Here is a 24,224-nt window from a genome sequence, read left to right on the forward strand (position 1 = left end):
GAATTTGGGAATATGCTGTTTTCACGAAATTTTAACCCTTCATATAATTTTTTTGAAGGGTGGCCGACGGCTAAATCCACTGAAATTGTATTTTACAGACTCCCTTCACATACCATCTGCAACCCCAACCCCCTCCGAAGTGGGGGTCATTAAGTACATAATTACCTTTTTTTTTACTGGTTAGCCTTTGATCACAAAAATAAGCAAAATACACTTATTTAAATTTCTAGCTTTCTTTATTTATGTATTTAAAATTTTTATATATACAATAGCATTCAATTAAAGTAATCATTATTAGCAGTTAGCATTAGTACACAGAACTTAAGCATCATTTAAATGTATACACGCCTATATACATAAGTATGTACACATGTGCATACATACTTCTTATGTATGCATGTAACTGGGTTTATATATTATTTTACGTTATTTATATTTTGAAATACCCAGTTGGAGCTATCGAAAAATATATATATACATAAGTAGATATTTAAATAATTATTTCAAAAGTGTATATTTTATGAGATTTTCAGAAATGCGAAAGCGAAAGTACAGCCGAATTAACAATAATGTTAAGTATGAATTTGTGTGAATGTCCAAACATTTTTTCTTCGTCTTTTATCAGCTGTCTTCCATTCGCCAACCGCTACTTGTAATTTTATTGGTAATATGAACCATTCACAATAGTTAAAGTGAGCTAAAATATGCTAAACAAAACTTGGCAGCATTGAAGATAGAAGTTATACCAGAGAATGTAGAATAATAATCTACATTCTCTGGTTATACCATTTTAATGAGGTATCCGCAAGAGAGTATTGCTCCAAATCAACTCGGTTTCGCAACAACAAAGTTGCTTTCACATGTAAATTTTTTAACAAGAGAGCACAAACGAACAGAGAAATAACCAATCGAAGACAGCTATTATTACATAATATGTATGAGTACATACATACGTATGTGGATTGTATGTATGAATATATGCACATACAGAAGTAAGCCTAATTGATGGACAGCCGGTGCGCTGCAAGCCTTCCGACCCCCAATGCAGCAATTTACAATTACTCATATATATGTATATCCCTAACTATACTAATTCCGAACGTTTTTTGTTTTCTTATATATCTTCTGTCTTATTGCTGGATTCCACAATCACTTCGAGCTTAAATCAAAAAAAATTAAGCAAATTTAATTTTAAGGCTACTTTTTGAAGTTTTTTTTGTTGTTTTTTATGCACAGCAGATAATTAGAAATACCGGGTTTTCTAATTGCTAAGCTTAGATTTGCTTAAACTTTAGTCGAAATTCCTCGCCTACAACAGCAACAGCGCTTGCACGTTTTAATTCCTTTCCTCCACTCTTTCGCTTTTTCATTCAGCGCTTCGCCGCCATTATCGCGTCGCTGCAGCCGCTGCCGTTGTTGCTCACAATCGCTTTGCACATGACCATCTTCATGCTGGCGAGGAAATCCGTTAGATAGCATCATGTGGGGCGCGGCGGTGCCGCCGATTTCCGATTGGCAGGCGGTGGTGGTGGTGCGCTGCGCATACGTTGTACTGGTCGCATATCGAGCGGTTTCGGTGGTGTTGGCCTCTGCGGTGCTGTCGCATTGCCATTGCTGGTCCGCTCCGTCGTTGAATTGGATCGTTGCGTTAATTTTGGTTGGGTTGTGATTATTTTTGGCTTATTCAGGTCGGCTGATTTATGTTTTTTAATGTTACTTGTGTTGCCATCGTCTTCAGCATCACTCGAGACCGAATCGTAGGAAGAGGGTGTCGGTGAGTGTGGTAAGTAAGATTCTGGTTCGAGTTCTTGTGACTCCAACATCGTACGAAATTCCTGTATCGAGTCGTTGAGCGCCCACAATTGGGAGAGCAGCGAGAGATCCAGCTGGCGTAGGCCGTACTGTAAATAAAAAGATTGAAGAAAAATTAAGTAATTAATCATTAGATTATAATACTTATAAGCGAACTATAAGTGAAACCTAATATAAGCCTCATCAAATCCTCTGAACAATTAAATACTACATATCTTTTTTCAGTCTACTGAACCCAGTCCTTAACTTACAAGCCGTAATCATAGATATTGAATGATTGCCTGTGGAGTAATATGAAAATTAGGAATATTAGGATTTGTTGGGTTAAGAAATCAATAGATTGTCCAGAAGGTCAAGATATATACATATAAACTCTAACAATCTCATGATATTTGTTCGAAAAATGGATTTGTGGATGGTCAGTCGGATATATGCTTTATGTTAATTACACTCTTAATGGAAACAAGGTCAAATCAAAATGCTTAACGGTTAGAAGACGCGGCTTCTGTGAATTCTGGGCAACACTCTCGTTGACGACTTCAATTAATTTATTTTAACATCTTGGGTATATCTCTCACTATCTCGATCTCCACTATCCTCCTACTATTTTAATACCCTGAACAGGGTAAATTAAGTTTGCCATGAAGTTTGTTACACCTATAAGAGGAGAGAAGAGAACGTCGGAGCCCCTATAAAATACAAACATATAAATGAATAGCTGGACGAGCTGAATCGATTAAGCCTTGTCCGTCTGTCTGTATATACGCGAACTAGTCCCTCAATTTTTGTGGTATCGATCTTAAGTTTTGCAAACGTCCTTTTTTTCTAAGAAGCTGTTTATTTGTCGGAACCGCTATTGGATATCGGACCACTAAGTATATAGCTATCATATGTATGTTTGTATGGTAAACTCGTTCATTTGAGGTGTTATCTTCAAGAAATTTTCCATGAGTTATTATACAAGGCAAGGTCTCTGAAGAAATTGTTTAGATCGAGTGACTATAGCATATAGCTGCCATACAAACTGACTGATTGAAATCAAGTTTTTGTAAGGAATCTTTTGTATTTGTGAAGGGTATTATAGCTTGTGCAATCGAAGTTAACGTTTTTTCTTGTTTTCAATACAGAAAAACATGGCGGTTTTTTCAATCTAATTTGACTTCTAACCAACTCAATCGGATAAAAAATATGTCAATATTATTCAATGTTTACGTAACCACAAAACCTATGGCGCACCATGTATTACACGAAAGGTTTGCTTCATTTGCAAATTTTCGGATATCAGAACTGGGATGTAAAAATAAAACTTTTTTTCTAAAGAAATTTATATTTTTAGTTTCTAAAGGCTCAAACTACGCCCTTAAAATTTAGATTTAATATTGATTTGAATGAAGATACTTCGAAATTGATAAAAAATAAATAAAATTAAAACTCGCTTCTCAACTTAATAATAATTTCCTTTAATTATTTTATTCACTCAGCTCTCTGTCAGCTCAGCGGCATCACTTCCTTTGAGAGACCACGTCATTGACGTCGCATGGAAACTCAATGTGTAAACAATTTCATTTAATAAACTAATCATTTTAGTGGGTAAAAAGCTTTTTATTCCCTGAACAGGGTATATTAAGTTTGCCACGAAGTTTGTAACAGCCAGAAGAAAACGTCGGAGACCCTAGAAAATATATACATAAATGATCAGCATGATAAGCTGAGTTGATTTAGCCATATCCGTCTGTCTGTCTGTTCGTCTGTCCGTCTGTCTGTATATATACAAAGTAGTCCCTCAGTTTTTAAGCTATCGATCTGAAATTTTTCAAATGTGCTTTTCTCACTAAGAAGCAGCTCATTTGTCGGAACGGCCGATATGGACGACTCTAGCATAACTGCCAAACAAACTGAACAATCAGAATCAAGTGCATGTATGAAAAACTCTTTCATTTGACGAGGCATCTTCACGAAATTTGGCATGGAATAATCTTTAAGACTATAATCCAATCTCCAAAGAATTTGGGTAAATCGGGTGACCATAGCATATAGCTGCCATACTAATTGAACAATCGGAATCAAGTTCTTGTAAAAAGCCTTTGTATTTGTGAAGGGTATTATAGCTTCGGTGCAACCGTAGTTAACGTTTTTTCTCGTTTTTATAAATCCGACAGCTTAGACAGTAAGCATTAATCTCCCATTGGACTGTGCTACCGTATCGGATTGCCAACGTTGCAACAACATCAGCGGCTGCATATGCCATATATATGTATATACATATAAACATACTGTATTAGTGCTTAGTCACACTCTTTGTAGTACTTTGAGAGCAGAAAGCTGAAAGAGCATTTGAGATGCCACGCGCTCATATTAATTGACAAATGAGGATTTTCCTTCCCACTCCTCGAAATCACTTTTATTTCGATCACCTTAGCACCACCCGTAACACAATAGCAAGAAAGTAACCAGAAAAAACAACAACAATAAAAGCAAATATTCAATATCGTTATATGCCGCGCAAATGACGTTACACCTTAGTTGTGGCATACTCGTATTCGCAATGGCTTCGCCGGTTAGTACGAGCAGTGTTCGCATTTGTATGCTTGTTATGATTACCAAACGAGTTGCAAAAGTTCGAAAAGTATTTTGTTACTTTTGATAATTTCTATTGTATTGCTTGCCACAGACACCGTGAGGTATACACGCGCAGGAGTTTTGCAATTTCCAAGTGCTCACATATGTATGCATGTATGTATGTGCTGCGGTAGCGTGACGGAAAGCAAAAATGTCACTAACCGCCCGATTGGCGAATCGATCGAGCGTACAAATGCCTCTGCATTAAGCTTCACCTTTAGCAGCTTCCACAATTATTTATATAGATTATAGTAAATGTAAGTAAATAATTCATATGAATATATAGGGCAGAAGTGACCGTCGTAATGGAATTCAGTAAGTACGTAACTACCAACCGGTGGGTCAAAAGTTCAAATTTCAAACGAAGTAAAATCTCAAATTATATAAACGAACATTTTTTTATAGCGGTTTTCTGAGTGATTTTTTGTCATAAAGGAGCTTCCTGGACCTTCTCAAACTCCAACAGTCGTTGGGAATTGACTTTATTTACTCTTAGTATCGGGACAAGCAAAACAAAGAATTAAAGATTAGTTTGGATATGTCGGCAGCCGGAGTTTACTATGTTGTCAACTTATTCAGAAAACTGTTCAAACATAGCTGGAAATTAAAAACATTCCTCTAAAAGTTAAACAGAGTTGGCAAATAATTTTAATTCCAGTTCTCTCGCTCTCTTTCAAATTCAGAAATAAAATTCATAAATTTAGTAAGTCGTAACAAATTTACCACCAATTCATTTCATTCATGCTTCTTTTCAAATATTATTTTTTTTTTCTAAAATATCGTACGAATTGCTTTTTGTTCTTGGCTGCAACTAATGGATTTGCACTTCCAAGCAAAAATTAAAAACATTAATTACAATGCCAAGAACCCGCCCTTTGATATCCATCAAACAAATTCTATGCGCATGCGCCAAACATTTATGAATATGGTAGGAAAAAAAGCGAATTAAAAACAACACAAAAAGTTAAAATTGAATGGAGAATGTTTATTCTCATTCGAAAGCACGTTTTTTGGCATTAATTTTTTGAGGATTATCTCTTTCAAATATTGCCGCGGCTACGTCTCATATGGTCCATCCGTTGAATCCAATTTTCGAAGAATCGAAGCGGGATTATCTGAATAAACTTTAGATCCCGAAAGGAAAAGGTCTAATAGTGTGATATCACACGATCTTGGTAGCCAATCGACCGGTCAAAAACGTGAAATGCTCCAAGTCGTTCCATATGTCAGTCCGAGTTGCTGCGAACGGCGTCAAATCGACTCTCCATGGTCTTCGTGTACACTTTCAGCTACGGCCGCTATATATTCTTCACTGCGTGCTGGACGCGGTCTATTCGGTCGAATATTATCCAATGATGAATGATGGGTCTCAAGATGGGTGATGGTGTTGCGAATAATATGCTCAGTAGGCCGAATATGTTGACCATAAGTTAAGCGAAGCACGCGAAACACATTCTTTACTAAACGTTTTTCAAGCGTAAGTCTTTCAATGATGAAATCCCAAACAATACCGAATAAAAATAACATAACAGCTTGCCACGACTCATGCGTGATCTGTCAAAAAAGGTCATTGATATTAAAAGTATCGATCACCCGTTATATATATAGATATGTTTCTGTGTAGTTTTGCATGTTAATCTAATTTGTATGAGAATATGCTCACGGCAGTAGCTAACTTCCATTGCCGCAGTTAGCATACGAGTATCAAGTAAAAGCCAGGAATATGCCAAGAAATCGGTAATTATAACAAAAAGAAGGAAAAGCTACACACCAAAAATTCTAAAAAATCAAAAGTTCATCACAGCAGACAACTAAAGACCGAGCAGAGGCCAGTGGAGTGCCGATTGGTGCATTGGAATTGGCCTCGACCCAAACATAATCAGTCGCACTACCTGCTATGCGGTGGCAGGCAACAAACAACTAATACAAGCACTTGGCAACAAAACCAAGCGAAACGTAATGGAAAATTGAATCAGTATTGAGTGCTGTCGGTAAAATTGTTGGAGGCATTGCATAATCCATTGACATGTTGACGTGTGACGGCGGCGAATTGAGCGGCCGCCAATCGGCGACTTGCTTAGCGGTGCAACGGAAAACAACAAAATCAAAAGATTGATATTTGTTACAACAAAAATAAGTAAGCGTAGGGAATGCGAGAGCATTTTGTGGATTATGGCGTATTGTTTAAGCGTCGCAAATTGACCTGACCTGCATTAGCTACTTAATCTAAATACACCATTTCCAATCTATGGTAGTTTAGTTGGCACAGCTAACCGCCATAGTGCAACAATTTGTGGCAGCATTTGTAATTGATTCGAGAGTGAAGTGTAGTATGAAAATATATTTCAGTATACGTACATAATATATCATTACCGTTAAGCAATAACAAAAACAAATACATGCATGCTAAGTGCAATTCTTGGCAACGTTGAAATTCCATTTCAATTACTTACTTTTGGCTATTTCGGCCCGCAGCAATTAACTTGTTAATTTGTGTGTTATTAAATAGTAAAGTAATTTTTTGTGCGCTTGAATGCAGAACTGTTTATTGCAAGCGTTTTCGCCGTAACACAAGTGCTTCATATACTTGTATATGTATATATTATACAAGTATGTACTATATTTATATGTGTGCATACAACACTTGCAAACAACGTGTTGATGTATTATTTTAGTATACCATACACACATTCTTACATACATATATGTATAAAACCATTCGATTATAGTCAACTATGCGCTCATTAAGCAAGCTATGCATTATTGCAATAAATTTTACTCATATTTTACTTTTTACTGTATTTTCAAGTTTCAACGCTGGTTCACTAAAATAATATATATTAACGAAAAGCAATTGGCCAAACAACTAAGTAAAACGGAAAATGAAGCGAAAATGTTATATACTTTTCGACGGTCGAATGATATATTTTAATTCCTAGAAGTCACTTACACATATTATATATTTTTTACTAAAATTTATCCCACGTGTTAAATGAAGCACAATTTTCGTAGTTTATTCAAAAAATTCTTCTCAGGTTTTTTTCGAAATTCGAATGATTTTAAAAAGTACAGCTATTTTAGCGGCATGGCATGGCTTTCATTTTTAAATTCTTTCCATGCGAATGCAATTGCACTCGGTTCCAAATGAATTTTTATAATATTTTCGAACATTTTAATTTTATCATCTTTTTCTGCATGTAATATGCAAATATATATTCTAATATCGTATCATATAATCAAAATAGTTTAGGAAGGAGTGAATAGGATAAAAATTAGCTCATCAAATATATTATTGTGCACAGCGGACATGAAGCGTAGAAGAATTTGAGAACGTGATATGAAATGGAATGCAGAAAATGGTCCAACGAACTCATTGCATGTACACGAGCGACGTCAAAAGAGAAACTGCAACATTGCTAATGAGCAACAAAAGAGTCCGTGTGTGAATGCGGTCTTAACAGTTGACGACAGCACGCTAAACAATTTTTTGATTATACCCGATACTATTTTTTTTTTTTTTTTGTATATGACATACCTTAGTTTTTGATTTAAGATAAACCAATTATCTGAAAGATTTAATTAGAAGATTTAGTTTATGCATAAATTTTAAAGTTCAAAGCCTTTTTGAAGTTGTTAGAAATTTAAATGATTACAGAAAGTTTGAAGACTTTACCAAAATGCTTCGATTGAGAATCTTGCCCAGTAATTATGCTGGAGCATTACATGGTACTATTGGCTGTAGTCCATATAGTACCATTATATCTTCACAACATAATTCCTGCCAATATTTTGGGGAATTCAAGAAATAATCGATTATTTTGATAAGGCAAGGCTCTTGGCGACGAAAACATTTGCTCTTTTATTTTGTCTTTTTTTCAATTATTTATACATTCAGTCCATTCAAATGTTTCAAACTCAGATGTTTACGGGGAATAAAAATGATATTTCAAGGAAAACGATTGGATTATTAAGAGATTTTAATTTCCTAAACGAACTTTTATTAAATGATTAAATAAAAAAATAGAGAAAAAAAACTATTTTATATCAAATATATCAATTGATCCAATTGGAAAAAACAAAAATATAAATAATTTGTTAAAAAGATATATTTATCGAATATTTTCCTCATATTATCTATGTTAATATGCGTTCTTCACTTGGGATGAGCAAATTCATAAAATAATTGTAAAAAAAATAGTCAAAAGTGAAATCTAAAATTTTGTGACTCTTTAATATAGGAATTTAGTTAGAATACTATAGTAACTAAAATCTTATTTTTTTCAAATCATTCAACGTCTCAGATATCATTTGTCAACAGCTTAGGCTTGCCTCCATAAAATTCAGTTATAAATAAAATTCTGCGATATTTTAAGCATACACCTTCCATAACTTAGTTTTCTCACGAAGAAAAGTAATTTCGTAAAAATTACATGCTTTAAATTTCAATTCGTTTTTGATATTTTTTTGTATTGTATTACAATTTCTAATGTTCTGTACTTATACTCATGTGTAACGGAGATCTTATACATCAGCTCTGTTTTTTTCATTTTTGCACTTTCGCTAGATGAAAAACTACAACTGCTCTTTAAGCTGTCTTGTCTGCAAAAATATGTATGTAAGTACATATTTTTCAAAATATCGCGGAAATATTTAAGAGTCACTATGTTTATTTATGTTGGTATATGGAAGATTATATGGCTTCGGCTGTGTTATGTTTCTCGCTGACCTAAGAAAAAACGTTGGGCGTAGTCCAGCTGCGAATACTTTAAATATAACGGCACGACGAGTTTAACAGTTACTCAACTAGAAAGATTTCATAACTTTTCTCTCTGTACTTATTTTGGATTACATAGATTTATCAAGTAGTTTGTACTCAGAAAGTAGTTTGCGAAAATAGTGAAATATACATATGAACGTATGTATGTAAGTTTTATTGTTTTCTCTAATTATTTTTTCTTAAATTTTATGGCTTCATTTACTAATTTATGAATATCATGGTGAAAAATATTCAGAAATAATAGAAACAAGTAATAAAACAAAAATGCCCATACAATTTGAGTCTATTGAGGAGGAGCCCCCTGTTAATATCAATGTCACACATACGTTTTTATTTAAAAAAAAAGCCTGAATATGAAATATATTCCATCATTGTTTAGAAGTATCTGAAAAGTATATATATTTTTGAGGCATTGCCTTTGCAGCATTTTTGCGTAATAGTAAAAGATTCAGAGTACATAATATTGGAGAACAATATAAGCTCCGAGTTGGTATTTTGAGTTTCGCGACAAATTTCGAAATTGTAAGGAAGTAATCGTTTAATTTTTCATATTTTACACCTCAGTAAACCATTTGATGACAGTGAGTACTCGTATTTTTTGGTGCCAAAAGCTATCGCCTAAACCCTTTAGTATTTCTAAGGCCCATGATAAAAACTACAAATTGGTTCAGAGACCAGGGTAAAATACTTAAAAAATTAAAAATATCATAAATATACGAGTTGGTACTATAGATATTATATAAAGGAATATAATTTTTAAACTTATATCATCTGAGAGTACATTCATTTCAAAGGAATGAAAATCACGTAAGTCGTGTAAGTAGTTCTTGCATAAACTGCACTATCTTCAGTAAAATTTAAGATGTGCAATAAATAATTATGTCTTAGCTAACATTTATAAAATTTTAAGCATCACTGCAGTATCTAGGTAAGTTTACTACAACGAGTAAATTTCTTGATTACTCTCATCTCTGCTGAGAAGTGATGCAAAAGCAAAAACCATGAAAAATTCCTTTAAAATTCACTTAGTTAAATTGCTTCTCATTAACTACAAATTTAATTAATTACCATAGAAAGGCGTAGTCAAAGCAAAATGCTGTCACACCTGACGTATACTTAACATTAATTTAATTGAGTTGCATAATGGCTGCATAATGAGCTGGAATGGCACCTTGCATGTAGATTTCCTTGCTACATTTTTCACGACGTTGTTGTTGTTGTTGCATATTGTTTTTGTTTTGTATTAACGGCATTGAAAGCCAATGACAGATAAAGACACACGCTTGGCCACTGTCAATGAGCGTTTAAACTGCAATAATCCAACGTAATTACACTTTTCAACAACAGCGTGAAAATTCTGCAGCAAAAACAATAACATATTCACATAAAGTAAAGAGAATACATATCAAAGTTAAATGGATGGCAATGACGGGTGGAATGCAAGGCAGGGAAGGCGGGAGGAAATTCTAATGAGCAAAAAAAAATATTAATTAGAATTAGTCGCAAGAGCGATACGCAATGACAACCAGTAATTTTGCACTATTTCATGGCCCAACATCCGCCACTGGGAAAACACAGCGCACGCACCATAAGAAACATACAAATGCACACACCTACATAAATATAATATTGTTGCTATGTTGCTGCGTCAACAGCGACTAACAGACATACTCTCTTGACCACTTGCAAAATCTGTATATTATATATAAAGATTTCAACAAACATAAAACCTACTGACTTTTAAAAAGAAACTAAAATTTTGATTTTAAGTCGAAATAAGGTTTCCTCCTTAATGTTTTAAATTGAAAAAAATACCGTATGTTTTGGACATAAGAAGGTAAGTTTACAGCAAATCTCCTGAAAGAAGTAAATTTTTTGTAAAAGATAACGATAAAAAACCGAAAATTTAAATTTTTCTCATACATTTTGAGGTTATGTGAAAAAAGTATGTACAAAAGTTACAGGCCTTTTCATGGCCTACAACATTGGCATATAACGTTTTTCGGAAATCGAGTTTCTAACCCTTAAAAAGTCAACCACGCTCCTACCTTTCTCGGAACTTTAAGAGACAAACAAAGAAGAAAGAAAAAACTCTTGGAACTACTTCAGAGACCATAAATTGTAGGTCAGAATAGAAGAGGAATAGTTTGACTTTGCTGATTACAAAAGTTTGTTTTTGGGTTATTAAAAACCATACGTTTATTAAAAAAAGATACTCTCTTGCATCAAATTCAACTCGTTAACTTTTTGCTGATTCCACATAAAAGGTTTTTGACAAGAGCACAGCACTTAGAGATAAAGAGCATATAAATGGTAAATCGAACATAACTATATTTAATTTAATTTAAAGAATTATTATTTAAAAAGATATACTTATTTACTATTTCTTTGTCACGCCACATTACGCTTAAGCAGTTATAACGCCCTAAAGGAGTTAAGCACTTTCTCATAAACCAACTTCATCATAATTCATCAAAAGACCGAGTCTTGATGAATCTCTTATGCAATTTCATAAGGCTAGTACGTTAAAAATCAATATCCAAATACTTCTAGTCCTAACAAGTACAATACATGCTAAACAAATTATAAGTACGCCAACATATGACTTAATGATTTCTTACGTAAACAGAAGCCAATGAAATGCAAAAACAACATCATAAAAACTGTGTTGCCTAAGGGTCATATGCTATGAGCAAAAGCAACAAAAGCAGTAAAGCTTGAAAAAAGTTGCAAGCAACACCGTAGCTTAACTGCAACTGTTTCTGCGCTTTTTTGGAATTTTTTCCATTCGTTTGCTATAAATGGCACAAATGCTGAGTGCAAATGACATGCAACACACGCTGCTTTACGCACACGCGAACGCACTGCCACACGGCATCGCAGATGCAGTCTAACAATGAGGTATGAGGTATTCGTATATGCCGCAAAAGCGGCGCAGGGCGACAGCCGAACACTCACATTACACATTACTTCATCAAAGCGAAGCAATTGCAGCTGCACGTCACAAACTTTGCCATTGACGTTTCTAAGCGCAAAAAAATAATAACATGAAAAAAAAATGTGTGTATGTGTGCGCGTATATGCTACATGCCGCCTAACGTCACTCGCAATTGCCGTTGTGTGTCCGAATGAGTGCCGAAGAAATTACATTAACAGCATCTTGTCATTTACTTCCAACCCCATTATGCCCATTATGCGCAACAAATTGTTTTATATCTGACAACAAAGGCAATGACGAAGAAGAACTACCAGGCTCCTTTTCATGTTTGTACACCCTAGGCACCCTATATAATATTAAAGTGTCTCAGTAAGGAAGTTTATGACCGAGAGATATTCTAGGATTAAAGGAAAAATTCAGAAAACTTGAAATGATAATCCCTAATTTTGTTAACTATCATATCGAAAGGTTTGGACTTGGTAGGCTGCATTCTCTACTCAGGACTCTCGCATTTTGGATGATGGATTTTTATGAGAAGCCGATGGTTCCAAAATAACGGAAGGAATTAATACTAGAATAGCAGAACCAAGAACCAAACTATTATTGTCAGCTTTCCGTGCAAATTTCAAGCAAAGGTTTTCGTAAAAGTATGTGGGTATATCCATCCGGAAGCAATATCTGCAGTGGGTCCACATATCATCAAAGAAAGACTCCAAAAGTTGGAAAAAATGAAAGGGGTCAAGAGTACGAGTTATCGCAGAGACAAATTCATAATACTTGTAGGGATGTGTAGATTCCGTTTCAAATTTTGAGATAACTAATCGTATACTTCCGAATCTATTTCCGCCAGTGAAAATTATCTCAGAATTTATTAGTCCAAAAATCTAACCTTTGGAGTTTTAAATATTTTAAAAAATTTCAAAGTGGATACCACTCAAAAGGGAAGAGATTTGAGCAAGTAATAAGAAAACGTTGTAAGGGATAACTTCCATGAGAACTCGTAATATATATTATACATACATAAAAAAATTAAAATAAATCTCACTAATGATCAACCAAAATTTCCAACTGGCCCATCAAGTTAACCAACTCAAATGTACACATAAATAAATGCCATGGCATGTCATGTAAGCACTTTTGCCATTTCGACCAGAAGATGATAACGCAATGGACCATGACCAAAATCGCGGTCAATATTTCCGCCAATGAATTAAGCCAACAAAAATTCAGTCTGCTAATGACATAGTGTTCATTTTATAGGGGAATGTAGCAAAGAGTAAAAAAAAAAACTTAATAGAACGAAAACAATAACACACACAACACAAATACAAAAATATGGAAGATTATTGTTTGAAATCAACATCTGCGAAATGAACGTGTTAATAATAAGAGTATTAGCGGTGAAAGACCTTAATGTTTCGAAGCACTAAAGAGGCTCTATTTTTAATTTTTTTTAACATTATTTTTTATATATTTCAATGTTTTTAGTAAAAGTTAGAAAAATATGTTACTCATCTCTTTATAAGGGATCCAGGTAGCTCTTATTAAAATTCTTAAAAAATGTAAAAAATATTTTATTATTAAAAAATAATATTGTTATTGCTTAGTTAAAAAAATAATTTTTAACAGCTCACACGGTAGCCTAGTCTACGAAACCTAGGCCAACATAGAAACATTCCTTAATTCTATTTGGTGACAGTTTTCCACCGCTTCAGCAACAACAACATTGATTATAATATTTTTTTTGTAATATAGTATAGCAGCAATATAAGCTCATTTCTAAAAATATTAAAGATAGATATTAAAATTTTTTTTTAATTTTTAAGAGACTGTGGATTATTTTATAATACACAATCTTAATTTTTGAAAACCTTTTTTTACTAAAAAAAATAACAATTTTTTGAATAGTGTTAACATTTTTTGTAACCATACCCACTTACATATGTACATATATCCGACCAAAGACTGTCAACTCCCTAGCATTCCAAAGCGTTATTTGGTGAATGTTTCTGCAAACACCGCAGCAACAATACAAGTATTTTTATAACTTATCCAAAAAGATAATATTTTTGTTGAAGTTATACCCTCAGGTATTGAAAAAACTTAAACAATCTTTTTACAATATCTCTCTCTCTCTCTCTCTCTTTTACGCTAGTTCTCACTTTTAAAATAAGAAATTCAAGTTAGTAATTTTTATTTATCACCTTAAATTCAAGTATTATTTCTACTTCTTTTTTTAATAACAGTAGTAAATATTTAAATCACATACATGCATATGGCATATAACACCCACAAACACAACACTGCCAATTCAAGCGGATACATTGAACCTGATATTACGGTTAGAATAACGGTGCCTTACATTACTCGCCAGCAATGCAAATTAATGGTGCTGATAATTTCTTGTAGCAACAGCAATAGCAACAACAACAACCACACCGGTCAACTTTGCGCACCCACAAACATTTGGCTCCACAAAGGAGTGTCGCTGTGATTATTATTCCAAGCAGCAAAGCAAAGTACAGCGGTGATCTGCAAAAGTACAAGCCAAGCGGCACGTCTACATACCATCGAGTACAATTGTTACTTCTTTTTTCATATGCATAGTCGTATTGTTCGTATGTATGAAGATATGCATACAGTTGTAGTGTGAGTTGGTATTAACCAGGGGCAATACACATAGGTATATATTTAGGTTGACAGCAAGCAGAATAAAAAAATGAAAGTTGTTCAGTAAATAAAGTTGGCACACAGCACAAAGTTTAATTTTTAATGGCAAAGTTGGCGTCGAAAAGCACATATTAATTCTTGCTTAAAGGTCTACTAGCATATAGTCTTTTCTTTTTAAAAGTCTAAAGAGTTTGTATTTAGACTGATGATTTTTTTCTTATTTTTTACATAAATATTAAAAATTGCTTCTAAACGCTAAATGAATAATTCTTAAGCAATAAAACCTAGCAAGTTTTTTGGTTAGTTTCGTAACATAATCGTGTTCATGCACAAAACAAAAACAAGCAAAAAGAAACGCTAGAGACCCTATAAAGTACAAAATCTCTCTATTATATATAAAAGTTTTCTGCTGCTGTCGAGAATCAACTAACATAAGAGCGAGCTAGCTCGCGCTCGGCGGGGGCGGACGTAGGCGAGCGAGCGAAGCGAGCGTCCCGGAGCGCAGCGGAGGTCGCCTGGTATATTATATGTAAATGATCAGCACGACAAGCTGCATACTCGAACTGGTCAATAATTTTTTGAGATATCGATCTGAAATTTTCAAGCATGCTTTTCTCCTCATGCAACTGCTCATTTGCCGGAATCGCCAATATCGAAATACTATATAGTCATACAAACTAACCGATCAAACACAAGTTCTTGTATGGAAAACTTTTTTATTTGACAATATATTTGGTATTATTATTGACCAAGGCAACAGTGTAATCTCCGAAGAAATTTTTCAGATCGGCCCATTATAGCCACATTGGTACCATATAAACGGACCGATTAAAATAAAGTTCTTGTATGGAATCTTTAAAATTTGTGAAGGGAAGTTTACGATTTTATTATTATTATTTTTTTTTGTTTCGAAGTGATGCTATTCGGATCAAGTATCGAGATCACGGTAAAAGGTTGATGCAATACAAGTATAATGAGCTAGAAAATTTGTCCTTAGACCTAAAGAACATCTAGCAATTCTCAAATCTTTTAAGTGTTGCTACTTATAAACACATACATATACACTAAGAGTTTTCACGACCATCATGGTGGTTAAGTACTAGACACACATTTTTATGACGATATTTTACTCTGTTCGATAATTATTAACGATTACAAAAAATAACTGTTAAAATCGAATAAATAGTTCATTCAGAAATGTGGCGTATTCAAAATATTTGCTAATTCTTATATCTGTATATAATAGTATTAGAAAAGTCGGATGAACTGAATGATCAATTTTGTTATGTACTCCGTAGCTTCCGGTTTTTATAACTACTACTGCGAAACAACAGATAGATGAAAAAAAATATCTTTGAATCATTTAGTAGTCTTATTTTTGGTAAAAAAACAAAAAACTTAAAACTTGGTAAATTACATTTTTCACATAAATTTCATTCATATAAATATATTTTTTTTCAAAAATTATCGACCATTGTCTATATGTATAAAGGAATACATATAAGTATGTATTTGAAATATTTGTAAAGAATCTGCGAGAGACTGTGTTCGAGCTAAGATATATGTTGCATGAAATTAATATAAGCTGTCTTCGATTCGCCAAGTGTTACTCTCCAGCGAATCGAACAAACTATATCAGAGGTACTTGCACAAATGGGCACATCCTACGCTTACACGTCTTCTTACCGTTATGATTCTTTCTAAGTGGAGAATTTCTTTTTTTGCGTTAAAACACGTTTGCTGTGACCGTTTATATTTGTTTTGATTTATTGATTTTCAGTCTTAAGTTTTAAGAATACAAGAAAAAAAAGAAATTTGCAGTTTCATTTGTCATTTCAATAATTCACAGTAGTAAAACTGATCTCAAATATGCAAAACAAAACTTGGTAGCACTGAAGAAGGTTATACCACTTTAATAAGGTATCCGAATACTCTTTTGCACGAATTCAACTTGATAACTTTGTTGTTACTTTTACATGTATTTTTTTCAAGACAGCAGAAGCGAGCAGAAAAATGGCGAATCGAAGACGTGCATATACTTTTACATATGCTAATATATGTATATATTTGTAGTTATTATATACAATGTATTTAGTAGTCATTAAGGTTGACCATGGCGTATGAGTGATCCAAATAGTCGATTTCATAAAAAAATGTTGTCGCGCCAAAAAATTAATTTCGGTGATTTAAACCTTTTTAAGAAACCTGAATTAGGTAATATTAATACTTTAAATTAATTTTTAATTTTAAAATTTTGAAAAATACTATAGGGAGTTCAAAGGTAGTCACCAAGTTTTTTATATATTTTAGACTATCCATTCTTATTCATAAAATTTTCGACACTTTAGCACAGAAACACACTTGAATATACTTAAGGAAATTTTAGTATCTCATTACTCATTACGGTAGCGAAAAAAATATGATGAGTTAAAATTTTTTGCTTGGGTGTGGTTCGCATACACATACCTGACACTTATATTACTACTAACACTATATTTTCGCAATTACATTGCTTATGAAATCAAAATCAAAATGCACACAAGACGCAGCACTCACTACCGACTTGTCGCTCATCCACAAATCATAAGCCATGCGATCACTGTCACCGCAGCGCAGCAGCGGCTGTCATGTCACACATACTTGACGTTGTCGCATACCGAAATCAGCGCAATTCATTCACAATCTTTCGTTCTCCAAAAACGCCCTCCATTTAACAATTGTCGCAGTGATCAGCATCACTATTTGCCACGGCTAGCGGCAACGCTGTGGCGGCTGTCAGCGTCGCTGAGGATCATCGAACTTTCACTCGTCCGTCCGACGTCGTTTTTGTATGCGCATAAAACGCAATAAAACCGCAATTTGCGCACGTAAACATCAAACAAAACACCAAAGAAATTGCTATTTAAACAACAACAACAAAGCCACTGCCACACCACAGCCAAACACACACACATACACTCACGTACGAATCTTTATATCGCAATAAAATGTGAACTAGTGCAAATGTTAATTTTTATATACTGTGTTGCCACATCATAAACACACACACATACATATGCGTACAAACATTCATGTGCATATTAACATACGCATATGCGTCCGCTTGCATTATGGCAAAAGTTGCATGCCGCAAGCGCATATAACTACACCGCTTATCGATTATCTGCACATGCATATGCCTGTGAGTGTGTGTATGTGGTGTGCAAACCTCACACGCCTTGATGTAAGCTGCCCAACTTTGGTTGATAGTCAATTTCGTTGTGCCTCTTTGCGTGTGCATTCGCTGCTCAATTACCTATGAACGCACAGTTATGGAAAAGAAGCAGGGGCCAAAATCCCACATCCAACGTCAGCTGGGTCGCTACACACACATTCGTGTTATTTTTGTTTGAAAAATTGTTATTCTGATATTTTTGTGTTGCTCGTTTTTTTGGTGATTGTTGCAGTCACTTAGGTTGCCGCAACACGTCAACAAACATATTCATGTATATATATACATATATATACGTATATACATATTTATTTATTTATGTTTGTAGCTTTTGTTTTGCCTGTATTTGCCACTCCGCTTTAATTATACCCTACACAGGGTATAGGAAGTTTTTCCTTTTTTGTTGTATGTATGTTCGTTTAGATGGTTCTATGTAATTTATTCATATCTTTTGTTAAAATCAGTAGGTTATAAAATAAGTACACCATCAAATATTGAATATGTTTAATTATATAATTAAATTTAGTAGAACATTTCATTCAAAGTGGTCTTAACTTAAATTAGACTTTTTGTGTATAATAAATACGCATTTGTATTAGTTAAGCACTGAAAAATATTTCTATATAATAACATAATATATAGCAGGTCAAATTCAGTATTATAGTCTAGAAAGGTATAGTGCCGAGTGAGAGAAAAATGCCAAAGAGCTGATTAACATCATGGGGAGATTCGTTACTTGAAACGCGTTCACATTAGAACTCGATCTTTTACAAAAATATTATATATTACAATATTTATAACGGATATTTTGGTTTCGATAGGCAACCGGAACTCTTCATCCCTCATGCGTCGTGTTCTCACTATAAAGTCGTGTAATTAAAAGTGATATAAATGTTGGATAGTTTGTTTACCTTTAAGTAAATAACACCGAATGTATGTTTCGTAAGACGACAGATTTCATTAGTGCAATTAACAAATTGCTCCTTAATCTTCCTAGGAGGCGTTTCGACTTCGAATAGGAATCTGTTCACTATTGTTACCTATTTTCTTCTCCCATCGTCATCAAAATTTTAAATAATCTTATTGGAATCGTCTGTCATGGTAATTGAGCCTACTAAAGTTTCTTCTTCTAACACAATTTCCTTATAGGGCAAGTACATCGAAATAGTTTTCCTGGGCCAACACTTAGATAGCGTGAAGGACAATTCGCCCAGCTATATTTCATACACACATAGTTTAAGGTAACCGATATAACAACAATATATTAAGTACTGAGCCCAGTTATAAAGAACTAAACACAGATGGATGAGGTAGTCGTTGTAGGAAAAATGTCTTTATTTTTTTTTGTGCCGGTTTAGTTTAGTTAAAACTAGGAAGCAAATTATAAAATATTTTTTCTTCAAATATAATTATCAGAAAAGTGCCAAAATAAAGCTATGTCAACTATGTTCCATTTCATTAGCTCATAAGGCTCGATGCTTCCAATCAAAACATAATCCTCGTGTTACTCTAATACAATAATATTCAATATAAACAAGAGAGAGAGAGAATTGTCAATTATTCCCAACTCGTTTTGATCATATAGTATATATGTATATATGTATGTACATGCCTTCGATGCCAAGAAATCTGATTTTTGTTTGCTTGACCTTTGTTTGAATTGATCCTTGGAATTGAATATAGCTCTAGCATAGCTCTAGTTCTCACCTCTACACTACAACGGCTGTTGATTTTTTACGTTCCTTATCTAGACATGGAACATTCTACTAAAATAGAAAAAAATTCGGGAACTCTCTTCAAAGCAAAATTGAAAATATTAGCTACTATGATCTTCACTAGAACTTAATTGTCATACATACATAATACCTGTATATTTGTAAGAATAAGAAGAAAAAACCTCTAAAGTTGAGCTAAAAGGCATTGGTTAAATTATTCCCACTATTTTCGCGCATTTTTAATGTAATTCCAAACTGTATATATTGAAATTAATAAAACAGAATTTGGAGTTTGAACTTAAATCAGTCATACAAGCACTTCTGCCAAAAATGACTAAAAGTTCACTTATGCTCTAACTCCATGTAACTGCACGTTATCAGCATTGAGGTAGTTAATTCCCCTAACGGCCGCTTGCCCTTCCCCCGAGTACATACACCTATATCTGGCAGATCAACTCCATTCACTTAACGATAAAAAAGCGAAATTTTTTTGTTTACATGCGACTAGGCACTTGCCATAACAGAAATAGAATTTCACCTTAATTGGGAATTTCCTGGTTATTCAACTCTGGGCGAGCACTAACGAACGGTACGAATGGAGCGCAAAGCTGCTCCAACTTTCAACTGTTCCAATGTGCGAAAAGGTGCGATTAAGGTAGGCAAAGTATGGCACAAACACAAGCACATATCCACTTATGCGATTTGTGTACGTGTGTCAGCAAGATCACTTGTTCAAATATATATGTGTGTATGTTCTGCTCGGTTACGCAGATTTGCATGCTAATTCCGAAACGACTTCCCGATTTGCATTCAATTCATGTTTTCTGCAAAATAAATATCTCCAACTGCAAATAGAAATGTAAAATTAATCGTTTCGCGCATACAACAGACAAACAAACAAATGTAGATGTTTCCGAAATGAATGAAATCGGTGAAGTCGAAATGGTGAAAAGCCCAGTCGGCGTGTGGGTATTTTGAAAATTTGCTACATTATTTGATTTGAACACTAATTGAAATTTATTTTCGCTCTGTCGGCCGGCTTGGGCGCAAATAGAAAGGCATGAATGCTGCGGGTATTTAAGTACAATGTAGGTATGTATATACATACGTCTGTCTGTATGTGTGTGGCATGAGTACTTTTATATTCTCAATTAACTTCGCCTTCCTCATTCTGCAAAGGGCATTGCATGCTGACTTTCTGCGCATTGTCTACTCATATATACATACATGCATATGGATGTCTACATATATGCCGGCAGTGCAAGCACACCCAATTTACCGCTAAGCAACAAAGTGAAGTGAAGATTGAAAAGTCAAGTTACCTGCCGCAAACTAGCAATTGTCGACTTAATTAACTAAATATATACATACATACATATATATATACGAAAATCTACGGCTAAGGTCACGTGAGGCCAGCGCAACGATGCGGCAAGTGTTGCAAGTTCAACGGCAGCATAGCGGCGGTGATCTTTCGCGATCGCTTAGTGAGATACGAGTAATATGTGACGCTTGGAAAGGTTGTATAAATACGCATCTTCACCACCCTGCAGTAGAACGCAATGGATTAGAATCTCCTTTCAAATATATCACTGGTTTTTCCTCGAATTTCTACTAATTAGTTAAGCCGTAGACTTTTTATAGATCATATAAATAATATGGTGGATTTTTCTAGTTTGAAAGCAAAAAGGGGAGTAACACTAGATTTCGTGATTTACATAGGCTATATATTAGATTATCAAATAAGTTAGAGATCCTTACTAAAACGCCAATAATGTAACTCAATGTGAACAAAAATTAGAACAAAATATTGTACCACGACTTTGCAAGTATAATTATCATATAGTTACCTACAAAAAATGTCAGAACAGCATATGTCTAGCTGTTATAGTTACGACATAGTAAGTGTTCTTTTATTTAAAAAATAATAATTAAAATGCCGTATCTATACTTTATTTGTACCGTGGTATTAATCCCTATCAAAATTAGATACTTCATATTAAAGACTGAGTCAATACCTTTATATAACTTTTAGAATTGTTCGATTCATTCCATTCAAGATATCACGATTTTAAAAATTTAAGTATTAGAAAAAAGTCGCGTGGTGAGCGGCTCGGCTAGGCTGCAACATAATGTGCGATGCCATTATGAGATGCGATTTGATCTATACACAGTAACTTGAACTATTATCTCTGTAGGTTTATTATACATGTAGATTAAACCAACCTGTGAGGCCCGGGCCTAGGGCGGCATAATTTTAAAAGCGGCAAAATTTTTGAAATGACAGAATTTTAGAGGCAAAAAAAAGTAAATACAATCAATTTCAAAAATTAGTTCAGATTAGTTTTTATAAAAAAATGTCTATTTAGAATAAAGTACTAGATCAGCTTACTATAATTATCAGATATGTACGTGATAACGGTGAAATTGTTGAAAGGTTTCTAGAATGTCTACCAAATATCGGCCATAAAGCTAAAGATATTGAGGATGCTTTGTTAAAATCTCTAAAAAATAATGGTTTGGACCTATTGAACTGTCGTGGCCAATCTTATAATAATGCAAGCAATATGTCAGGTATATACTCAGGCCTTCATACACGAATCAAAACAATTAATCCTTTAGCAGATTAATTTCCTTGTGCCGCTCATTGTCTAAATTTGGTAAGATCATGCGCAGTTGAATCGTTAACGGAAGCAGTCGACTTCTTTTCTACTTTGCAAGAACCATACACTTTTTTTACCATATCTACACATCATTTTGGTACAGTTAAGAGTCTTTCTCAAACTCATTGGTCAGCTCGACATGATGCATGTTACGCATTAGAAAAAGAGTGGTATGCAATAATTGATGCACTGGAATTTATTGCCGAAAGCAGAGATGAGAAACCGTCTACGCGATCTGGAGCTACGGGATTGCAGTGAAAATTACAACATATAGAAATAGCAATCCTCGTCACCGTTTGGAATGTAATTTTAGATCGTTTCAATGCTGCTAGTAGGAAGCTTCAAGAATCTCAAGCTGATTTATCATCCGTTGTACAGATCTATAGTTCTCTGGCTCTATTTCTTCAAGATATGAGAGACAGACAGTTTTCTGAATATGAAGAAAAAGCTAAAGCCCTATCTGTAGTTCAAGATTACTACCGTTATGATACTTATGATTCAGCCAGATGAGTCACGGGTAAATGAAAGAACATATTTTTCTGGACAAGAAAATGTTTGCACAAATGTTGATTATCCTACTCTAGATAGTTTGAATGTACAATTGGCCGGGCATAAAAGTGCATATGAAAAGCTTTACGAAAATTCCAATTTTTTTGATGATTTATCTGAGATAGATACAAACGAATTGAAAAATCTTGCCAATAAACTAGTCAGTAAGTATCTTGACGATTTGGAAGAGACGTTAGGCAAGGAATGTACTCATTCGGAGACTTCAAGATGTTTATCCAAATGTGGATACTACTCTTCGTTTTTTTTTTTTAATATTCCGTCGAAAATTTGTTCAGGAGACAGATCCTTTTCCACTCTAAAAACCTATTTACGCGCAAGCATCGGGCAAGATAGACTTAATGCTTTGGCATTACTATCTATTCAAGCTCAACTAGTTCAAGAAATTAATGATTTGATGAAATTTTCCAAAGATTTTTTTAACAAACATACTAATGATATGAAAAAATTATATACCAATATATACAAGGGCTAGAGAACACCCGATATATGTAATATAACAGCTGGCGCAGTAGCAATTATTTTCTACAGCTAATTGCACGGAAATTACCATGGGGTTTTGGTGTATGTTGCTTTTAATATCTAAAAATGGTCCAAACAACTAGGTTTTGATTAATTCTCGTTTAAGTAGCGTAGCAAACCAATTTTAGATCAACTTTTATGATCAGTTACATGATCTAATTGAAAAATTGACAGCCATAAAAATTACATAAACATATAATTACACACATTGTTCCATACAAAGTCACGCATAGAAACTTGACACAAGCAAATAGAATTAGAGGCACTTTAACTCTAAATCTACTGCAGAAATATAAATTAATATAAGAAAGATATATGACTATGACTTAGAGGGGATAGCAAGGCGTTGAAGGCGACACACACGCTTATTACGCATACATACATACATATATATGCTTGAAGGTATATTGGTACAAAATGCGTTTGTAACAATTGCAACTATATCAAGTTAGGCGGTCAAGTAAAACTCGCTGCTGATCCGAGCTTAGTAACATAGCCTTAGTGCACACGCACACACACATGCACTGCATGCAGCTTACCGCATTTCTATTTCTTAAGCATCGCAAATACGAGCGCATGTAACAACAGGTTTTTAGTATTTGTATGTATGTATATCAATGCATGTTTGTGTGTATGCGTATGTGCGTTGTAAAATCGCCAATAGGCAGAAGTAAAGACTTTAATTTTTTAACTCTGAGCAAATAAAGTAAATGGTGTGTGTTTAAAGTTA

At 34.1% G+C, this 24,224-nt stretch overlaps 1 protein-coding gene across 1 annotated transcript in view; it reads right to left on the reverse strand.

Moving 5' to 3' along the window:
• Nucleotides 1-214: 214 nt before the first annotated feature.
• The window catches only part of LOC106620518 (serine-rich adhesin for platelets), a 128,024-nt gene continuing 104,014 nt past the window's right edge, over nucleotides 215-24,224 (reverse strand). Inside the window, exon 4 of the mRNA XM_036357916.2 lies at nucleotides 215-1,901. Within this exon, the coding sequence (XP_036213809.2) occupies nucleotides 1,479-1,901 (423 nt within the window). The 3' untranslated portion in view covers nucleotides 215-1,478. The remainder of the gene's footprint in view (nucleotides 1,902-24,224) is intronic.

This window comes from Bactrocera oleae, chromosome 2 (assembly GCF_042242935.1).
Source record: "Bactrocera oleae isolate idBacOlea1 chromosome 2, idBacOlea1, whole genome shotgun sequence".
In the NCBI taxonomy this organism is placed as follows: domain Eukaryota; kingdom Metazoa; phylum Arthropoda; class Insecta; order Diptera; family Tephritidae; genus Bactrocera; species Bactrocera oleae.